Consider the following 16,415-nt stretch of genomic DNA (forward strand, 5'->3'; position numbering starts at 1 on the left):
AAGAATATCTTGTCAGCACAACTATTATCATTGATTGATACCAGCCATTTCAATTCACTGCATAATCTAACATCAAATGAGACTGATTATATGAAGCCTATACACTACGTGCAGTGGTATACTTCATTAGACTGGAGAGGATGCCATCGGGAGTATGAATGGATGTATTGCTGGACACTGACAGACGTCCGATTATGGTACAGCAGATTTATATTCTGCAGAATCCGCTATCCCATTATTTACCCAGATAGTCTTTAAGGGTAGCACTGACGGCCGTATCCAGATTTCTGAATCCTGTGCCCCATATTTCTTGCAATACTTCCTCCGCTCGTTTAGCTGGCTGGATCTCAGATTCATTGTTCACCAGCCCAGGAGCTTCAGGGGCCAGTTCCCGCTTCGGAAATAGCTTTTTCAGAATAGCTAGGATGTCATTGCGATTGAACGGTCCGGCGAAGGCGAACAGCCTTTCGTTTACCACTTCGGGGTGAATCAATGCGGCAACGTGAAGCCACGCAACGTCTTCTACATCGACAAAGAAGTCTTTGAATGTCAGCTAAATGGCACCATAATGCTCGGGAGAATTATAACTGACAGGGAGGGAAATGGTTAATGAAAGCGGCCATTGCAGCTGTATCATTCTCCAACATAGTAGCAGGGATCGCAGACGTGGACGGGTAGCCTTGATCCTTAGTGCTCAAAGGGTTCCCGAGTATCACCGGCGGAATGACTTATCTGAATCAGCAGTGCATCTTCAAAGCGGATCAGGGTGTTCATGGGAATGTACCAGAATTTGCTACAAATTGTGGCTTTTCGCGAGCAATCCAAGACCACATCTCCTTTTCACCCAAGACTTTGCTTGCAGCGTATACATGCATGCTCCGACTCTCCAAATAAGGAGGAGGAGCACAAGCCAGCTCGACCGCTCTGTCGTTCCACATGTCAACGGTGACAGTCTCTTCTAGTAAGGTTGGTTCCAAGACGGCAATAGCTGATGACGTGAGAACAAAACGTCTCATGCTCTCCTCTCGGGCAGCAGACTGGAGTATTCCCCTGATTCCAGCTAGGACCGGAGGAATAGCCAGGTTTGGGTCTGGCCCTGCCTGTAATATGGATGCGACATGCACGATCCCACTGGCGCCTGCAGGGGTCAGAGTGAAATCAGCGGAACTGATCTAGTCACTCACCTTTTACAGCCTGATCATAGGCGCCGTCCTTAGCCATATCCTCGACCATTGTCAGTTCGAACTTCCCTTTTCCGTACTTTTCTTCAAAAAGCTTCAAGAGCCATTGACATCTTGTTATGTTTCGCACAGTCCCCCGAACCATATATCCCTTTTGCAGCAATTTCTCGGCCACGTGGGATCCCACGTATCCATTCACACCGGTGACAACCACCAGACATCCGGCTGGAAGCACTGGACTGAGCATGATGTGCTTAACATCGCTTATTGTGATAGACTTGCTTTTGCACTTTGCTCGAATGTATTACAAAGAGAGAGAGACAGAGAGACGCAGTGTTTGTCCAAAAGGTGATTCGAAAATAATCAGGGTTGGCGATATTTATAAGATACTTCGATTCCTGGCGCTTCGGAACCGGCATCAAGTTCCCCTGAGGACCGCTGAAATGGGAGTGGTCCCACAGAGTTACTAGACTCCTGTATCCACTACACTGGTTGTTACAAGAAACGCTAATTCCTACACGATACACTACAGTGATTAGAGTAATGAAATAATCAGATGTAGTCAGCCTATAAGACGAAGCGTGCATACTATTTCCCTGCAGTTAGATACTGGACTGAGTAGGTTAAATGAAACACATGTAAATGATTTAGTTAGCCACATGACCCGTGTGTATCACACCTCTGCCCGTATCTTGTCTATCAGTAGAGTAGCTTACAATAGATAGAAATTTGACCAAAGTAGTCATCAAGTTGATTTTCAGATGATGATCTTTTGTAACAGAACATGAGGAATCCAACAGGCAGGGGAGTAGTATAACGCTTGTTTTACATACCAATGTACTGAATAATAAAATTCGAGTGGCGCTAGCGCAGCCGTTCACTCCTTTTAGCTATACCTGACAAATGCTGCTTCATGTGAACCCCAGAAAATGAGACACATGGTAGCAGTAGTAGTGTGTTGAAATATACATTAGCCTGAAATTGTCCTACGATGTTTACTTTACTCGGAACGGGAACAGCTACGTTCCGAGTGTACACTAATTCCAAGAAACTAGATAGCTGGTATCACAATTCAGGAAACTTCTCCACTTGAGGATAATTCCAGCAAGCGCAGTCTCACGAGGATGGAGCTGATGCTGTAAAGTGGAGGCCTTCCAGCAAAAGTAAGTGAACCTACTAAACCTAAATCAGTCAACAATTGCGCTAGCGCCGACGGGAGCATACCTTGTTAGTAATCGAGAGAGACATGGGAAGTGGTTAGGTAAGTTCTGCCTTGGACCTTCTGTTTTGGGCAGGGCGGTGAGGGTGGGGGGGAGGAAAGCTTGATCCACGTGAGATAACTAGCAGAAAGACAGTATCCAGGGCGGTCGAGGTTTGTTAGGCATTGTGCCGCTATACAGGGGGCCGGATAGATACCTCACCGTTCCGAACATCTCGTAACGCCATGCTTAGTATTATAGCCACCCGCATATACAAGACCGATGCAAAATCCCCGAAGTTGCCTTGTTAGGACTCCGACAGGATCTGGCAGCCACTAGCGGAAAGGACCGCCTCCCTGCTTCATCATGCGTCATGTACGGCCCTACTCCGCCTCGACCTAAGAAAACCAACATCACTCGAAGCCGGAATGGCTGCATTCCCTGCAGGAGTAAAAAGCGAAAGGTGAACCCCATGTGCGTGTAGTTTGGGTTCATATTGACGTCACTAAACTTCCCTACAGTGTGACGAAGGCAACCCAAGCTGCGGGCTCTGTTCGCGTCTGAGGATACCTTGTTCGTACCCAAGATTCTTGGTACGATTCCAAGAAACACCAAATATCCCCAAACGAACAAAGAAGGTCCCCGACAATGGTGACATTCTGATGAGGGTCACCCGCATGGGAAACCCTCTGCGTGCACACCATGATCCAACGCCCAGCAATAGAGGCATACAGCCTGAGTATCAGATAAGTGGGTCAGAACGAATCTACCTTAATCAGTACTTGGCGCATATCGTCGACTTACTGCCGGCCAGCGTGCGTCCTATCCTTTGGGGAATGGCAACCCTGCCTGCCTTAGATAATGCAACTCTGGCATTCTCTGCTGCTCGCTTTGCCTATTCATTAGGTACTCCTCACCTTACACAATCGAAGACACTCATCCGGCCAAATCGACACTTCTTCATTCTGTCGCTGAATTACTTCAGTCAGGCAATCCAACTGTTACAGCGGAATTCCAGCCAATTAGATGACATCTTTGCTACCATCATCTTTCTCATCCTCTTTGAAAATGTTGTTGGGACCGTCCACAGTTATTACAGTCACCTCCAGGGACTTCAAACTCTTACTCTTTACTACCATCAGTCGTTGTCGGCAACGCCCTATGGCCAACGGCTGCTGCGAGCAAGCCTTTTTACCGTTGCAAAAGGTGCTCTTTTTCTCGGCCCGTTACATTCTCCACGCAGGGGAGATATTGTTCGCCGCGACCTCGACATACTGGCAGAGCGGATTTGTTCACACCAAGAAATTTTGTTCTTCAAGGTCGTGGACGCTGTCAACATCTCGTTCACTTTGCTCCTTGGAGAGTTCCCATGGTGTTCCTCTGGTAAGCTACAGCGGGTATTACAGAGAATGTCTGGAAACGGCAACCCTCATCTCTCGGTAAGCTCGGCATCGGAGGCTTATGAGAAGCTCACGAGTCTGCGGAGGGGTATCGACGTCCTTTTCGCTCAATCGACCCCTCTTTACAATGCTTTCGCTGAGTGCACGAAACACCCAGCCTTTCATGAGTTGGAGTTTAGTTATACACCTGACAATATCTCGCCGATTACTCTATCAGGTCATGAGGAAGCAATGGCCTGCGCAATGTACGCTCTAACTCAGGTCTACTGTGACAGGCAGCTGCTTCAATCATTACTCGACGGAGCGACCGGACAAGTCAATCCAACATTAAACGGATGGGCCAAGATCATTCTGGGAATCGCAAAGGGATGTGATCCACCGCGCTACCTATACGAGGAGATGTATAATATGAACATGTGCTGGATTCTCGTGCTATTATGCCTGCGCTGGCCTAACCCTGATATCTTAGCCTACCTCGCGCATACCGTCCTACCACGTCTGAAAACAACCACTCCCGCAAAAGAAGATACTGCTGGGGCTTTGCTCCTCTTTGAGGTGGTCATAGAAATGCTATGCTCCGAGAATGCGCGAGGCCGTAAGGTCTTCGCCGTACATGTTGTCCATGAAGATCCATCCGATTCTACTGCCTTCCTCCTGGTCAATCGCTCCTTACATTTTGCGATTCATGGATACAGTATTGATGGGAACTTTTTCAGCGATTACATTCCTGCTCTACATTAGGACGACGCGACAGGAGCGAATCTACAGTCGTTTTTACTGTATTGTAGTCGCGTTGTTGAGGAAGATAATGAAGGGGATAAGGTGTTGGGGGTTTTCACGATCGAACGTCACGTATTCTCTACGCAGCATAAGGGTGCTGTGAAAACTGCTATCTCCTGTGCGCCCAATCTGGAGGATGACAGTCACTTTGCTGAAACATTCATTCATTGCACACTTTATTCTAAGTCGCCCAATTATTGTGCGACTGAAAGCAGCCTCATCTGATTACTTGTATGGATGGCACCCACCAGGCTATAACCAAGCCACATCCTCGGGGATTGTCTGGGATTTAGTGGGTGACAACTAGTGAAGCCCTGCTGTTGTGTATTATTCATTTTTTGCTTTATTTAATTATGCATTATCCGATCGTGTGCGGAGTGAAAGACGAAGGGAAGCCGGGTGTCTCGCCGAGGCATAAGTAACCAGACGCATCGCTGAAGGAAATCAAGAATAGAGAGCGGGAGATATATAACATCATCATGAAAACACAACCCATCCTCACGTCCCCGGAATAAAGCTCCTCGTATGCCCATTTCTGAGCATCTTCGCCATACCAAGGGCCTGCTGAATTCCCGTCGTATCCCCAATGTGCTCCAAAGTCCGGACGATCCATTCCTTCGTGGCGGGTTCTGAACTTGCACAGTCACCCGCCACGAACAGAGGCCATAGCAGGCGAACCACAGCTGTGAATGTCACTTCTCCGGAGACAAAGTGGTATGGGACACTAGCGCAGATATCGTCCGTCATTTGCTTGATAGTGTCTATCGAGTCGAACACAATCTGTTGGCATTCAGATGTCCCTTGTAGGCCCCAGAGTCGTAGAGCCATTGACCTGATCATCTCGTGTATTATGATTCGGGTTTGACGGTAATGGTTCCACATTGAGACTACCCCGACGGCCTTGTATACGTGGTAAGTGTCGCTGTGAAGAGGAAATTGAGGGCGAGATGTGGGATTACTGTGTGTGTCAACGACGGAGTATTGCCATTGCGGACCGAGTGACATGGCCCAGGATCGCAGGTCAGTGTCAAGGTGGAGAGCCTTGCTGACTAGTATGCTCAGGGTGTCGATGGAATCGTCAGCCAATGCTGCGTCGTCCACTTCGATAGAGAGGTCGTGTAGCTGAATCAGTATGTCGCAGAATGTTTCCATTGGCTGTGGATTCTTGTCCTTATTGGCTCGTGCTACGCTCGTAAGGGCTGCTATCTTTGACGAGTTGTACCTCTGGGATCTCCTAAAAATGCTACTAATTGCCTGATAAGGGTGAGAGGCAGCGCGAATACTTTAGTTGTGGTGAGACTTACATTCTGCAGGCGCACCAGTCTGAACAACTCAAGTCCTGTTGATGAGTTCAACTGCTCCATCCCACGTAGTTCAACAAGCTTTGTGGCTCCGCGAACGTGCTGCGACCAGCCCCGCATTGGACTCGGGAATGTGTTCAACTAGCACCTGCATTAGAAAGCTGAGCCAGGGATCGGTGGAGCTAATCTAATCTTACCTCATACATGCCGAGTAATATAACAGCCCCGAGAGTGGAGTCAGATTTGGCCGATACTGGGTCTCGTAGTGCGTTGTTGGTGGCAATCAGGGCTTTGCCGTACTGTTCCCCTGCCGCGCGCTTTAGTTCGGGAAGTCGGTTGATTCTCGCCATGCTTTCTAGCCCTGCAGCTTTCATCGTGGCTTGGAGTGCAGGAGACGGGTCGGTGCTTAGCAGGTGGGGCAGGTAGGAGAGGAGACCCTGGACTCGCGTTGTACCGACGTAGTAAGTGAAGATATGCGACATGACCTGGTCGTCGATCGTGGTTGGCGGAGGGAGTATAGAGGCTGGGGAAGGAGACTTTGACGAAGAAGGCGACTTGCGTTGTTTGCGGGCGATCGTCCCTCGACCTTCGACTTTCACTGTAATCTCGTCGGTTTGGTCGCAGATTCTTAGAACATTGGGATCGCGATACCCAGAGCACTCCTGGTTGACCCTCAGGCATTGTGTACACGATGGGCGACGTCGATCGCACTGTTTTGTCAGTATGCCATGATCGTCAAGAGCTTCGAGGCACACCACGTACGATTAGTCGCCGTGTCCTGCATAAGGCACACCCCAGACCTGGCTTCCCCCGGTACACCATGGCAATAGGGCTCTGTGTGGATAGTGACTTCCCAGAAAGGTAACCAGTTCGGATGCCAGAGTTTGAAGACGCTTGGCTTCCAGCAAGTGGGACTTGGCTGCCTTTAAAGCCGACCAAGCACATCGGGCATAAGCTAGAAATAAGCACTAGTAGCCGTGGATGTGGGGGGCTTGGATGCCATTGGGTCGAGTTTCCGAAACTTTATATTCTCCCACTTGCTCAGCCCGAAACCCAGCCACGGGTTGCAGAATATAGAACAACCCTGCGATGGTACTTGTAGCTGCAGATGATCGCGAGGCTGAATACTGCATATTCCCGATCAATATGCCATTATAGGTAAAGTCAGTCGTTGGTATAGCCTCAGTTCGAAGGGTATATGAATTCCTGTGTTCTCCGATAAGATGCGGTTTTCTAATAAAATCGGCCAAAGCGATCAAGCGATCCTTCTATTACTCTTTTCTTTCCATCTTGAAATATATCTTATATTGAGACTTTTGACATTCACAAAATGAACGGAATATTTGCAGCCGACCTTGCGGCTTACCTGATCCTCTCGCCGATCGTCGTCTACAATTTCATAACTCACCGATGGACCGGGTTCTTAGCCTGGTACTCCCTATCCATGTTCTGTTCCGCTCGAGTTATTGGAGGTGCTCTAGGGGTTCGCGACAGCAGCAGCATGGCAGCAAACATAATCCAGAGTGTGGGAGTCACGCCTCTAATTCTATGCGTCGACGGATTGGTTCATGAAGCGTACGTTTATGCCTCGAAATATGCTATATATGGTACTAAATAACGACAGTCGAACGTATCGCTATCCCTACGCTAGTCGTCGCCTCAACTGGTCCGTTGTGGTCGGGACATCAGTCACCATGGTGGTTGCTATAAGTCTCTCCATCAAGGCATGTCTGGATATTTTCGAGGACAAAGCACAATCCGACGATTATTCATTATGGAAGGCTGGATCAGCCCTGGTCGTTGTAGTTTGGATTTTCCAGATTGGGTGGTCGATTTACTCCCTGCAATTCCACGATAAAGGGATTCAAGGTCCGGGATATCAAGGCGGCACTGCGGTAAGTATTTCATATTTGCTAGATGCTTCTCAGGTAATGGGTTGACTGACATGTCGTTGTGTAGATCCTTCAGGGTGCGCTGGTTGCACTAGCATTTATCGGTGTCCGTGTCATCTACGCACTTGTTGCTGTTTGCACCGAGAGCAAAGATCTTAGTCCGGTCTATGGGCTAATGTCTGTACGCGTTGTTCTCATGTTCCTTCCGGAGTTATTTGCGACCGTGGCCATAATCGTCGTTGGTGTCCGCACCCGACATCTCCGCGAACTGAAAGATGAAACGGACTATGGAAAGCTTGATGTCGTCCAGCCGACTTCAGTTGGCATTGCGGCTTAGCAGCGGAAGCTTCTCCCCGATTTCTTATGCGAATAGATCCTGATTTCTTTGTACGGCGTCTCGTGCACCTCTTTTCCTCTGTTTTTCTTTTGCTTCTCGATAGAATATGTTAGTATTTAGAATTCAGATACCATTTCGCAGCTTCTACTCTTCTCAAATTCAACCATGTCAATGTCAATATCCCCACCCAAAGTGATCAATCATAGGTCAGTTCGCGTAGCTCTCACACAGCCTCTGACGCTGCGGCGTATCCGGTGGCTGCATTTGAATGGTCGAGCGCTGATGAGCTTAACCAAATGCAGACCGCTGTAGACTGTACTTATGGGCCATGACCCACTGCAAAGCAGAGTTAAACCACCCCACTCGTTATGCTCATATGGCAACGTCTATTGTTGGATGGAGCTGGATCCTTGATTGGTGCGGCAACAAATTGGGCGACACAGTGATCAGAGATGAGAAGCGTAGCTCCACCCTCGTGGGCTCCAGCATTTCTGCAAGTGGTGGCTGCGTTGACTGGGAGTGTTCAACGATGGGGAAGAAAGGAAGCAAACGTGGCCCGCGCCGATCGTTGTCCACCGCTCAGCCTCCGAGCTGGTTGCCTGATTAGGTTTAGTGTGCATACTGACAATTTGGCCCCTTCGTCATGTTGAAAAACGGATCTGTCAGAATGTAGCATTCAATCAAGCTCATCTTCACCGATCTTGTTACTCATTAGGGTTAGCGTGCATGGGTCAGGGCATCCAAGTGCTCGTCTGTCGTCCTCTAAGGTCTAAATCTCGGCTGGGGTGGGACACTCCGCCCCCAAATCCACTTTGAGTCTTGACGCCTTTACGCCTGGGGTTATTGTTGTCCCCACCATGGGTTATATTGCCATTCCTAAATGGGTGTACCAGATCGGTGGGATGGGGCTCAGCTTTAAAGTCATTTCAGCCTTGGGTAGCTGTGGTTTTTGGTGCACCTGGGAAGCTTAAATATCGATCAAACCCAAGAGCATTCAGAGCTCTTCTCCATCCTCAATTAAACACTATCGATTCACCTACCAAGGTCTCATTTGGTTCTTACACAGTAATCATGAAGACCTCTGCACTACTTGGCTCGGTTGCCTTGGCCTTCCTGCCTTGTAAGTTCTTTGCGCATTTCTCTCGATTATCGACATCTCGGTGATACTCGATTCAAGTGACTAATTAACATTGCGTCCTACAGCCACATCTGCTGCTCCATCCCAAATAAATAATCGCCGAGCTCGAACGGATGTCAGCGTTGAGCGGCGGGCCTTGTCAAATGCCGCAAACCCTTATGCTCCGGTCCATGTTTCCTGCCCGGCAAACCGGCCTAGCATTCGTGGCGCTGCAACACTCTCTCCCGAGGAAGTTTCCTGGCTAGATACCCGACGTGAAAAGTCTCTATCAGGGTTGAAAGAATTCTTCGGTCATGTTGAGATTGGTTGCTTTGACGCCTTGGATTACCTCGACACGAGCGACTCATCCAGCTTACCCAATGTTGCAATTGCTATATCCGGTGGTGGTATGCGCGCAATGTTGAATGGTGCTGGTGCCCTGAAAGCATTCGACAGTCGGACTGAGGGTACGGCTGCTCAGGGCCAGTTGGGTGGTCTACTTCAATCTGCAACCTATGTTTCTGCTCTCAGTGGAGGCTCCTGGTTGCTGTCTTCTGTGTTCATGAACAACTTCACGACCATTTCCGCCCTTCAGGATACTTTCTGGGACTTTAGTTCAGCATCCATCCTCGAAGGACCTGCAACCATGGAGCCTACCGACTTTTGGGGTAATATCACGGCTCAGGTGAAGGCCAAAAGGGCTGCCGGCTTTACCACCACTGACGCAGATATCTGGTAAGCCTTAACTCAATAACAATCAACCCAACCTGGACAGCAACGGGTAGATGCTAACTAATGCAGGGGTCGTGCTGAAGGCTACTACTTCCTCAACGCTAGCCATGGCGGCGTTGACATCCATTGGTCCTCGATTGCGAAGACACGGGCGTTCCAGCACGGAGACATGCCACTGCCACTGGTGGTGGTTGACGGCCAGTCCTTCGCCGATGCCAACGACGAGCCCGGGGAAGACAAACCCATCTACGAAATCTCGCCTTGGGAATTTGGAACTTACGACAACAATATGTATGGATTCGCACCACTTGAGTACTTGGGCACCCGTTTCGTGAACGGCCAGGTGCCCGAAAATGAGACTTGTGTGCGCGGCTTCGACAGCGCTGGGTTTATCACCGGAACGTCCAGCGACATTTGGAATGAAAATGGCACAGACATTGCTGCCACTCTACGTGCTGCGATAGCGGAAGTTTCAACCAACACTACCGAGGGCGCTTTGGAGGTAGAACTGCTTTCGTACATCCTCTAGGAAGTTATGGGCGCTGTCAGCTCCAACAACACCGCCACCAGTGGCCCAGCTGCCTACGAGCCCAATCCTTTCTATGGATACAACGCGAACACCTCACCTTTTGCAAACACTACAAGGCTGACAGTGGTCGACGGCGGCGAGGATGAAGAGAATATTCCTCTTAACCCACTCATCCAAAGAAAGCGCGACGTTGATGTTATCTTCGCCATCGACTCCAACAACAATGATGCCGGCTACAAATGGCCCACTGGAGAGTCGCTTATCGCTACTTATGAGCGAACTCTTGCCGGTTACGCCAACGATACCTCCTTCCCTTCCATTCCGGATGGAAACACCTTTGTCAACTTGGGTCTTATTAGCCATCCCACTTTCTTCGGCTGCAATAGTTCGAACACGACTACACCTGCTCCGTTGATTGTCTACTTGCCTAATCACCCCGTCACTTATATGTCCAACACAACGACTACAGATACGACGTTCAATACCACGGCCCGGGACGCTATGATCACCAATGGTTTTAATGTAGCGACTCAGGCTAATGGCACTCTGGATAACGAGTGGACTACCTGTGTGGGTTGTGCTGTGCTTAGTCGTTCGTTTGACCGGACGAACACACCGGTGCCTGCTGCCTGTGAGCAGTGCTTTCAGCGCTATTGCTGGAATGGTACGCTTGTTACCAGCACTCCAGCGGTCTATGATCCGTCGGTCATTTTTCCGTCTGGCTTGTAGATCAGAGATCAGATGGTGAGGGGTCAGAGGTGATGGATGGTGTCCTGATGGGGAGATGTATTTATAGCTGGCGAGTGAGGGCAACATGGCTCTAATAGAAACCTTCATGTTATTATCTTATATATAGTCTTACCATTAATCACTGATATTCTGTCGTATTTCACTGATACTGAAAAAGGTATTATTAGTATAGGTCTCTCATCCTTGGTACGATGTGAATCACAATGAGCCACACGATGCCTTCTCCAATACCTTTTTTTCAGAAAGTCTGTCAAGGGGTAGTCTCGATAATCTGCCTTGAGTAGCTTGGCTCTCATGTCATAAGTAACCCAATTACGGTGCTAATCAATAGTTACCCAATAGTAGACGATGTCGAGAAACTTACTAATGTGGCTCGGGCCTCTGGACGTCGGAGTTTCGGGGTTAGGCAGGAATCGGGCAACCACAAACGCCACACCCTTCCATATGAGAAAACGAGGCTATACAGATAATCCCAGCTAATTGACCGTCCAGTCTTAGGCTTCAGAGCTATCTTCGCCCCACCAGAAGATTTGAAGGTGGGTAAGCAGGAGATTATGTACAGAATAGCACTCTACCCAGCATGGCTTGGTTCCTCACTTCTTTTCACTCACAGCCTTGCAGATCCCAAACGGGAAATAACACCATCAGCTTGTGCCTGCCAATTCAACCGGCAGGCGTCGAAGTGGTCGGGACCTCTGAAACACCAGATGGCCCCTGACTATGACTTGCTTGCTGATATAGACAAGGCTCGACGGCAGCGAGGCTGCTTACAGAATGGTCTCAACCATGGTGTTCCCCTGTCCAAGAAAAAGCAAACATTGATCTTTGATTCGTTACTGGGCGCACTCAGACTTTAGAGTTTATTCCTCGTGATTACGGGAAGGTCGCCATAGGACGCCATCATTGCTCCTTGAGGTTAGCATGTCTAGGGGCTCGAATCGCGTCCACTGCTTTCCATGCAGGTCTGCATTCGCGGCATTAGTGGCATGCACAGCCCGGTAGCAGGTTTTGAGTGGTTTATCATACGCGAGGCTGAAGGCCAGGTTATTTAGGGGGCCGCTTACAGCGTCCCCGGGTGTAAAAGCCCTTCATAATCCCTGAGTGGATATGGAAACACAACGGAGCTGTACCTAAACCAAGGGGTAGCCTGGCTTAAAGGTGAGTGAGTCTTCGTCCAGATTACATTCAGCTTTTGATTGACCATCATTATTCTCCAAATAGTTACAAGCGTCCCATAGGATTGCTCTTTGGTTCCCCAGAGACACAGCCTCTGTCTTGTGTGATACACTTCTTCGACGAGTCGGCTACTCCTCTCCTTGTGCAGTCTTCGCTACAGCCTTGACCATGTCTTCCAGAAATCCCACTTTCGCGACAGACTCAGTTTCATCTCTGAGAAAGCCCCCACCTTCGTGCGACTTCACAGTGGGATGGATATGTGCCATCTTTATCGAGTACCTTGCTGCGCTGGAAGTACTGGATGAGAAGTTCGAGGCCCACCCCGGAGATGTGCAGGCTGGAGGAGATTACAATGAGTACACGCGGGGTCGCATTGGAAATCACTATGTGGTGGTTGTCTGTCTACCCGCGGAGTCCTATGGGCTGGCGTCAGCTGCAACTGTCGTAACAAACATGCGAAGCACCTTTCCAACTCTCCGATTTGCGGTGATGGTTGGGATTGCTGGGGGCTCTCCACGAGCTGGTAATGACGTGCGCCTGGGTGACGTGGTTGTCGGCACAATGGTCAAACCAGCCAGGTTTGGCAAGGATACGACTGAAGGCTTTGAGCACACTGGCCATGTTCCTCGCCCTCCCGAAATCCTGCTTTGTCGTGTAAATCATCTGAAGAGGCGCACACTCATGGATATAGACATGGGAAGAATTGTTGACGACAAAATTCGTGCTCTGGGCATCGCTCTTAGAAACAGGTTTCAGCCTCGGAGCAAGATGGTGGACCGCCTCTATGCATCCGACTATATCCATAGTGATGATTGCGATTGCATAAGGGACAAGTCCGGTCTTCCTGACCGCATTGTCGCCCGGGAAGAGCGCCTTCCGCGTAACCGTCTTATGGTGCATTCCGGGCCAATAGCTTCGGGTGACCAAGTCATCAAGAATGCAAAGATTCGCGACCGTGATGCGAGTAAGCTTGGCACAATCTGTTTTGACATGGAGTCGGCGGCATTAACGAGCATCAATGCCATTGTCATCCGCGGCATCTGTGATTATGCAGATTCGCATAAGAACGACGAGTGGCATGGCTATGCTGCTATGGCTGCTGCACTTACCGCCGTCGAGTTTTTGAAGCTGGTTCCTGTCGCCGATGTTCAGAAGACTCAGATCGGTACTACCGAGGAGGAAGTTCGTCGGTTTGTGGAAGCGTCAATCGATGAGCTGAAGGTTGTAGTAGATGGTTCCTTGTCAAATCACCAAGAGGCAATTTTGAGGGTGCAGGCTTCACTTGAAGGGGTCGATCAGCGCTTTTTGCTCCTCGACCGCTTGAAAGAGTCAGTGACACGCAACGAGGACGAACTGAGCCGAACAGCCGTACAACTTCACAACCTCGAAGAGTCTCACAACAAACTCGCAACTGCACTCCAAGAACTTGCAGAAACAATCCTACAGCAAGAGAATAGAAGCTCAAGCGTTGAGAGTAAGCGAGAATGGGCGACTTTGCGTGCTACTGTTACTAGTAAGTCTGCGGAGTGCCGAAAAGCTGCCGCTTTCATCGGTGAGACTTTGGATGTGGCGGGGGACGTTCTCGAAAGTGTTGGAGACTACACCAATAAAGACAAATTGAGACTTGCTTCCCACATGACTCACCTCGGAGGCAGGTTTATCAGCAAACGCGGCGACAAGCAAGCCGATTCTCCTGTCAATGAAACAGCAGCGATCGAGGATACCAAGGAAGCTAATGACAGCTTCTGGCAGCGATCCAAGTTTGAAAAGCCCAACTTCATCAGCCAAACCCAAGACAAATTTTCGGGCTTGGTTGGTAAGATGTCGCTACGCAAGGGTACCAAAGTTGAACCAGAACAGAGCTCTGGGATCGGTAGGGACTCAAACTTTGAGACGGCTGCTCCTAACGGGACAAATGACCACCATACATCAACGCCTATGCTGGACGACAGGCGGGCCGAACCGGTAGTTGAATCACCTCGGAGTAGCACCACCTTCTCCAGCAACACTGGGTCAGCACCTTCAGAACGTAGCAAAAACATCTCAGGAGGACCCCACAAGTCTATCCCTCCAGGTCCGTTGCGACCGAAACCTGACAGACTCCGTTCCAGAGGCAGTGACGGGAGTGGAGGATCGGTACAGTCTTTTCATGGACAGGTCTCTCACGAACAAGTATTCCGAAGTGTCCAGGAACCTGCACCGAAAATTTCCAGAATGTCAGCGTCTTCTCAGAACACACACGTTCTGAATCTTGCAAAAAATTTCGAGAAAAACGGCTCCGCTAATTGTATAATCCGACCCATTCAACAACGCTGAGTTCTTGGACTGGAAGATTGCTCTGTCGTTCACTTCTTCGCTGCATAATGAGACATCCTCAGAGGGCATGTCGCGGTTCAGGAGTGGTGCAAGTCCCGCAGGTGAAGAGGTTATCATGATAATATACTGATATTCCACTGGTTTGTTTCGCTGTGCTTTTCGTTTGTATCCTTATTCATCTCCTGGTACTTTTTGTGTCCGCCATGTCCAAGTCAATGTTCAACTCAAATATTGCAAATACAATTTAACACTGTGCTCTCAGAGAAGAAAATTCTGCGGTTTCCTGCTTGCCGCAAACGGCTGCCGTCCATGCCTGACATCCATTGCTCATTTACATGTAAAGACAGAAATTAACCACCCAGATCCACTATGAAGAGACGAAATCAATCAACCCTCAACTTCTCCGCCCCGACCATCTCCGCCTCCCTGTTCAACGCCTCAATCTCCGCCTCTGTAAACGGGATACCCTCCTTCAACCTCGTCTCCCTCGTAATCTGCTCAATCTCCCCAGGATAATAAATCCTCTCCACCCCAGTCATCTTATCACTCTCCACTACCTTCTGATACAAATAATCCATCCTCTCCTTGAACTCCTCCAAACCCATAAATAAATCCGGCTTGATAGCCACCAAGAAATGCCCCACATCCGCCGGCTTAGACGGATCATACGGCCCCGTCACACCTCCAGCAAACGCAGACCCGGACAACACCCCGGAAAACACATCCATCATTATCGCCAATGCAGACCCCTTCGGCCCACCCATGGGAAGCATCACGCCCTGAAGCGCCTTAGCCGGATCATCCGTCATGTTTCCCTCGCCATCAAGCGCCCAATCAGTCGGGATTTTCTCCCCGCGCCGAAGCGCCTTGTAGATCTTGCCTCTGGCGGCGATTGACGGCGCCATGTCCAGAATAAACGGCGGGGTAGATCCAGCTGGAGCGCCGCACGCGATCGGAGACACACCCATCAGCTTGGATCTACCGCCCCAGGCGGGCAGGGCGGGCGAGGAGTTCGTGAATACGAGGGACATCATTCCTGCATCCAGGGCCTGCTGGACTACCCATGCGGACATGCCGAAGTGATTCGAGTGCTTGACGGAGACGAGGCCGATGCCGTATACTTTGGCCATCTCGATGGCGCGTTGCATGCCCATGTGTGCGGCGACGAACCCGAAGGCGTTGTGTCCGTCTACTTGAGCGACAACGGGGGTTTTCTCAGTGAGAGTGGGGGTGGCGCTGGGTGAAAGGACATTTTGGCGGATCCGTTGCATGTATGAGGGGATGCGGTTGGAGCCGTGCGTGTCTACGCCGCGGAGATCGGCTTGCACGAGGCATGATGATATGATCTTGGCGTGGTCGGTGGAGACGCCGTTTTTGGTCAGGATGGACTGGATGAATGTTTCCAGGTGGGTGGGGTTGATGTGACGGATTCGGTGTTGGGGGTCGGCCATTTTGGTGAATGTGATTTTTATCTAATGTAGATGATTAGGGAGGATTTGTTGTTGTTATCGGGTTCGAGGTTAATGTTGAGATTGAGGATGCGATGCTTTTATGAGGGGAGCTGTTTCGGAGCTTATCGGGGTTGGCCGTCGCCCCACACGGGGCACTTCCGAAGTGTGACGGATAGGCCCCGATTGGACGTATGACTCAGTTAAGGTCATATTGATGGGTTTGTTTTGCCTGACATTTAGGTCACTGGGAACAT

General features: G+C 49.8%; 7 protein-coding genes across 7 annotated transcripts; 4 read left to right on the plus strand and 3 right to left on the minus strand.

The window, feature by feature from the left end:
• Nucleotides 1–235: 235 nt before the first annotated feature.
• BO88DRAFT_342960 (aldehyde reductase II) lies at nt 236–1,428 on the minus strand (the record flags this gene model as incomplete). The annotated part of the gene is made up of 4 exons (XM_025703164.1): nt 236–540; nt 593–727; nt 785–1,138; nt 1,185–1,428. The coding sequence occupies 4 exons, from the start codon at nt 1,426–1,428 to the stop codon at nt 236–238; spliced, it is 1,038 nt and encodes a 345-aa protein (XP_025561768.1).
• A 1,169-nt stretch (nt 1,429–2,597) lies between these two features.
• On the plus strand, nt 2,598–4,521 carry BO88DRAFT_488952 (Zn(II)2Cys6 transcription factor; the record flags this gene model as incomplete). The annotated part of the gene is made up of 2 exons (XM_025712656.1): nt 2,598–2,843; nt 2,902–4,521. The coding sequence occupies exons 1-2, from the start codon at nt 2,754–2,756 to the stop codon at nt 4,519–4,521; spliced, it is 1,710 nt and encodes a 569-aa protein (XP_025561769.1). The 5' UTR covers nt 2,598–2,753.
• Nucleotides 4,522–4,893: 372 nt separating this feature from the next.
• Nucleotides 4,894–6,683, minus strand: BO88DRAFT_464822 (Zn(II)2Cys6 transcription factor; the record flags this gene model as incomplete). The annotated part of the gene is made up of 4 exons (XM_025711357.1): nt 4,894–5,682; nt 5,865–6,002; nt 6,059–6,603; nt 6,662–6,683. 4 exons carry the CDS (start codon nt 6,681–6,683, stop codon nt 5,059–5,061), a joined length of 1,329 nt encoding a protein of 442 aa, XP_025561770.1. The 3' UTR covers nt 4,894–5,058.
• Nucleotides 6,684–7,191: 508 nt separating this feature from the next.
• BO88DRAFT_464826 (uncharacterized protein) lies at nt 7,192–8,130 on the plus strand (the record flags this gene model as incomplete). Its single annotated transcript, XM_025711358.1, has 3 exons — nt 7,192–7,436; nt 7,486–7,756; nt 7,821–8,130. The coding sequence occupies 3 exons, from the start codon at nt 7,192–7,194 to the stop codon at nt 8,088–8,090; spliced, it is 786 nt and encodes a 261-aa protein (XP_025561771.1). The 3' UTR covers nt 8,091–8,130.
• A 1,031-nt stretch (nt 8,131–9,161) lies between these two features.
• Nucleotides 9,162–11,197, plus strand: BO88DRAFT_416342 (lysophospholipase phospholipase; the record flags this gene model as incomplete). Its single annotated transcript, XM_025708247.1, has 4 exons — nt 9,162–9,210; nt 9,294–9,942; nt 10,009–10,441; nt 10,469–11,197. The coding sequence occupies 4 exons, from the start codon at nt 9,162–9,164 to the stop codon at nt 11,195–11,197; spliced, it is 1,860 nt and encodes a 619-aa protein (XP_025561772.1).
• A 1,090-nt stretch (nt 11,198–12,287) lies between these two features.
• Nucleotides 12,288–14,902, plus strand: BO88DRAFT_73069 (5'-methylthioadenosine/S-adenosylhomocysteine nucleosidase family protein). The gene is made up of 2 exons (XM_025713092.1): nt 12,288–12,376; nt 12,440–14,902. The coding sequence occupies exon 2, from the start codon at nt 12,563–12,565 to the stop codon at nt 14,708–14,710; it is 2,148 nt and encodes a 715-aa protein (XP_025561773.1). The 5' UTR covers nt 12,288–12,376; nt 12,440–12,562; the 3' UTR covers nt 14,711–14,902.
• Nucleotides 14,903–14,911: 9 nt separating this feature from the next.
• Nucleotides 14,912–16,344, minus strand: BO88DRAFT_444715 (Ldh family oxidoreductase). The gene has a single exon (XM_025710137.1). It carries the CDS (start codon nt 16,159–16,161, stop codon nt 15,094–15,096), a length of 1,068 nt encoding a protein of 355 aa, XP_025561774.1. The 5' UTR covers nt 16,162–16,344; the 3' UTR covers nt 14,912–15,093.
• Nucleotides 16,345–16,415: the final 71 nt, after the last annotated feature.

Source organism: Aspergillus vadensis (genome assembly GCF_003184925.1).
Source record: "Aspergillus vadensis CBS 113365 unplaced genomic scaffold BO88scaffold_15, whole genome shotgun sequence".
Classification (NCBI taxonomy): Eukaryota; Fungi; Ascomycota; class Eurotiomycetes; order Eurotiales; family Aspergillaceae; genus Aspergillus; species Aspergillus vadensis.

Excerpts from the sequence above, each read along its gene's own strand:
- BO88DRAFT_73069 (XM_025713092.1), top strand. The coding sequence starts at position 12,563 with ATGTCTTCCAGAAATCCCACTTTCGCGACAGACTCAGTTTCATCTCTG.
- BO88DRAFT_444715 (XM_025710137.1), bottom strand. The coding sequence starts at position 16,161 with ATGGCCGACCCCCAACACCGAATCCGTCACATCAACCCCACCCACCTG.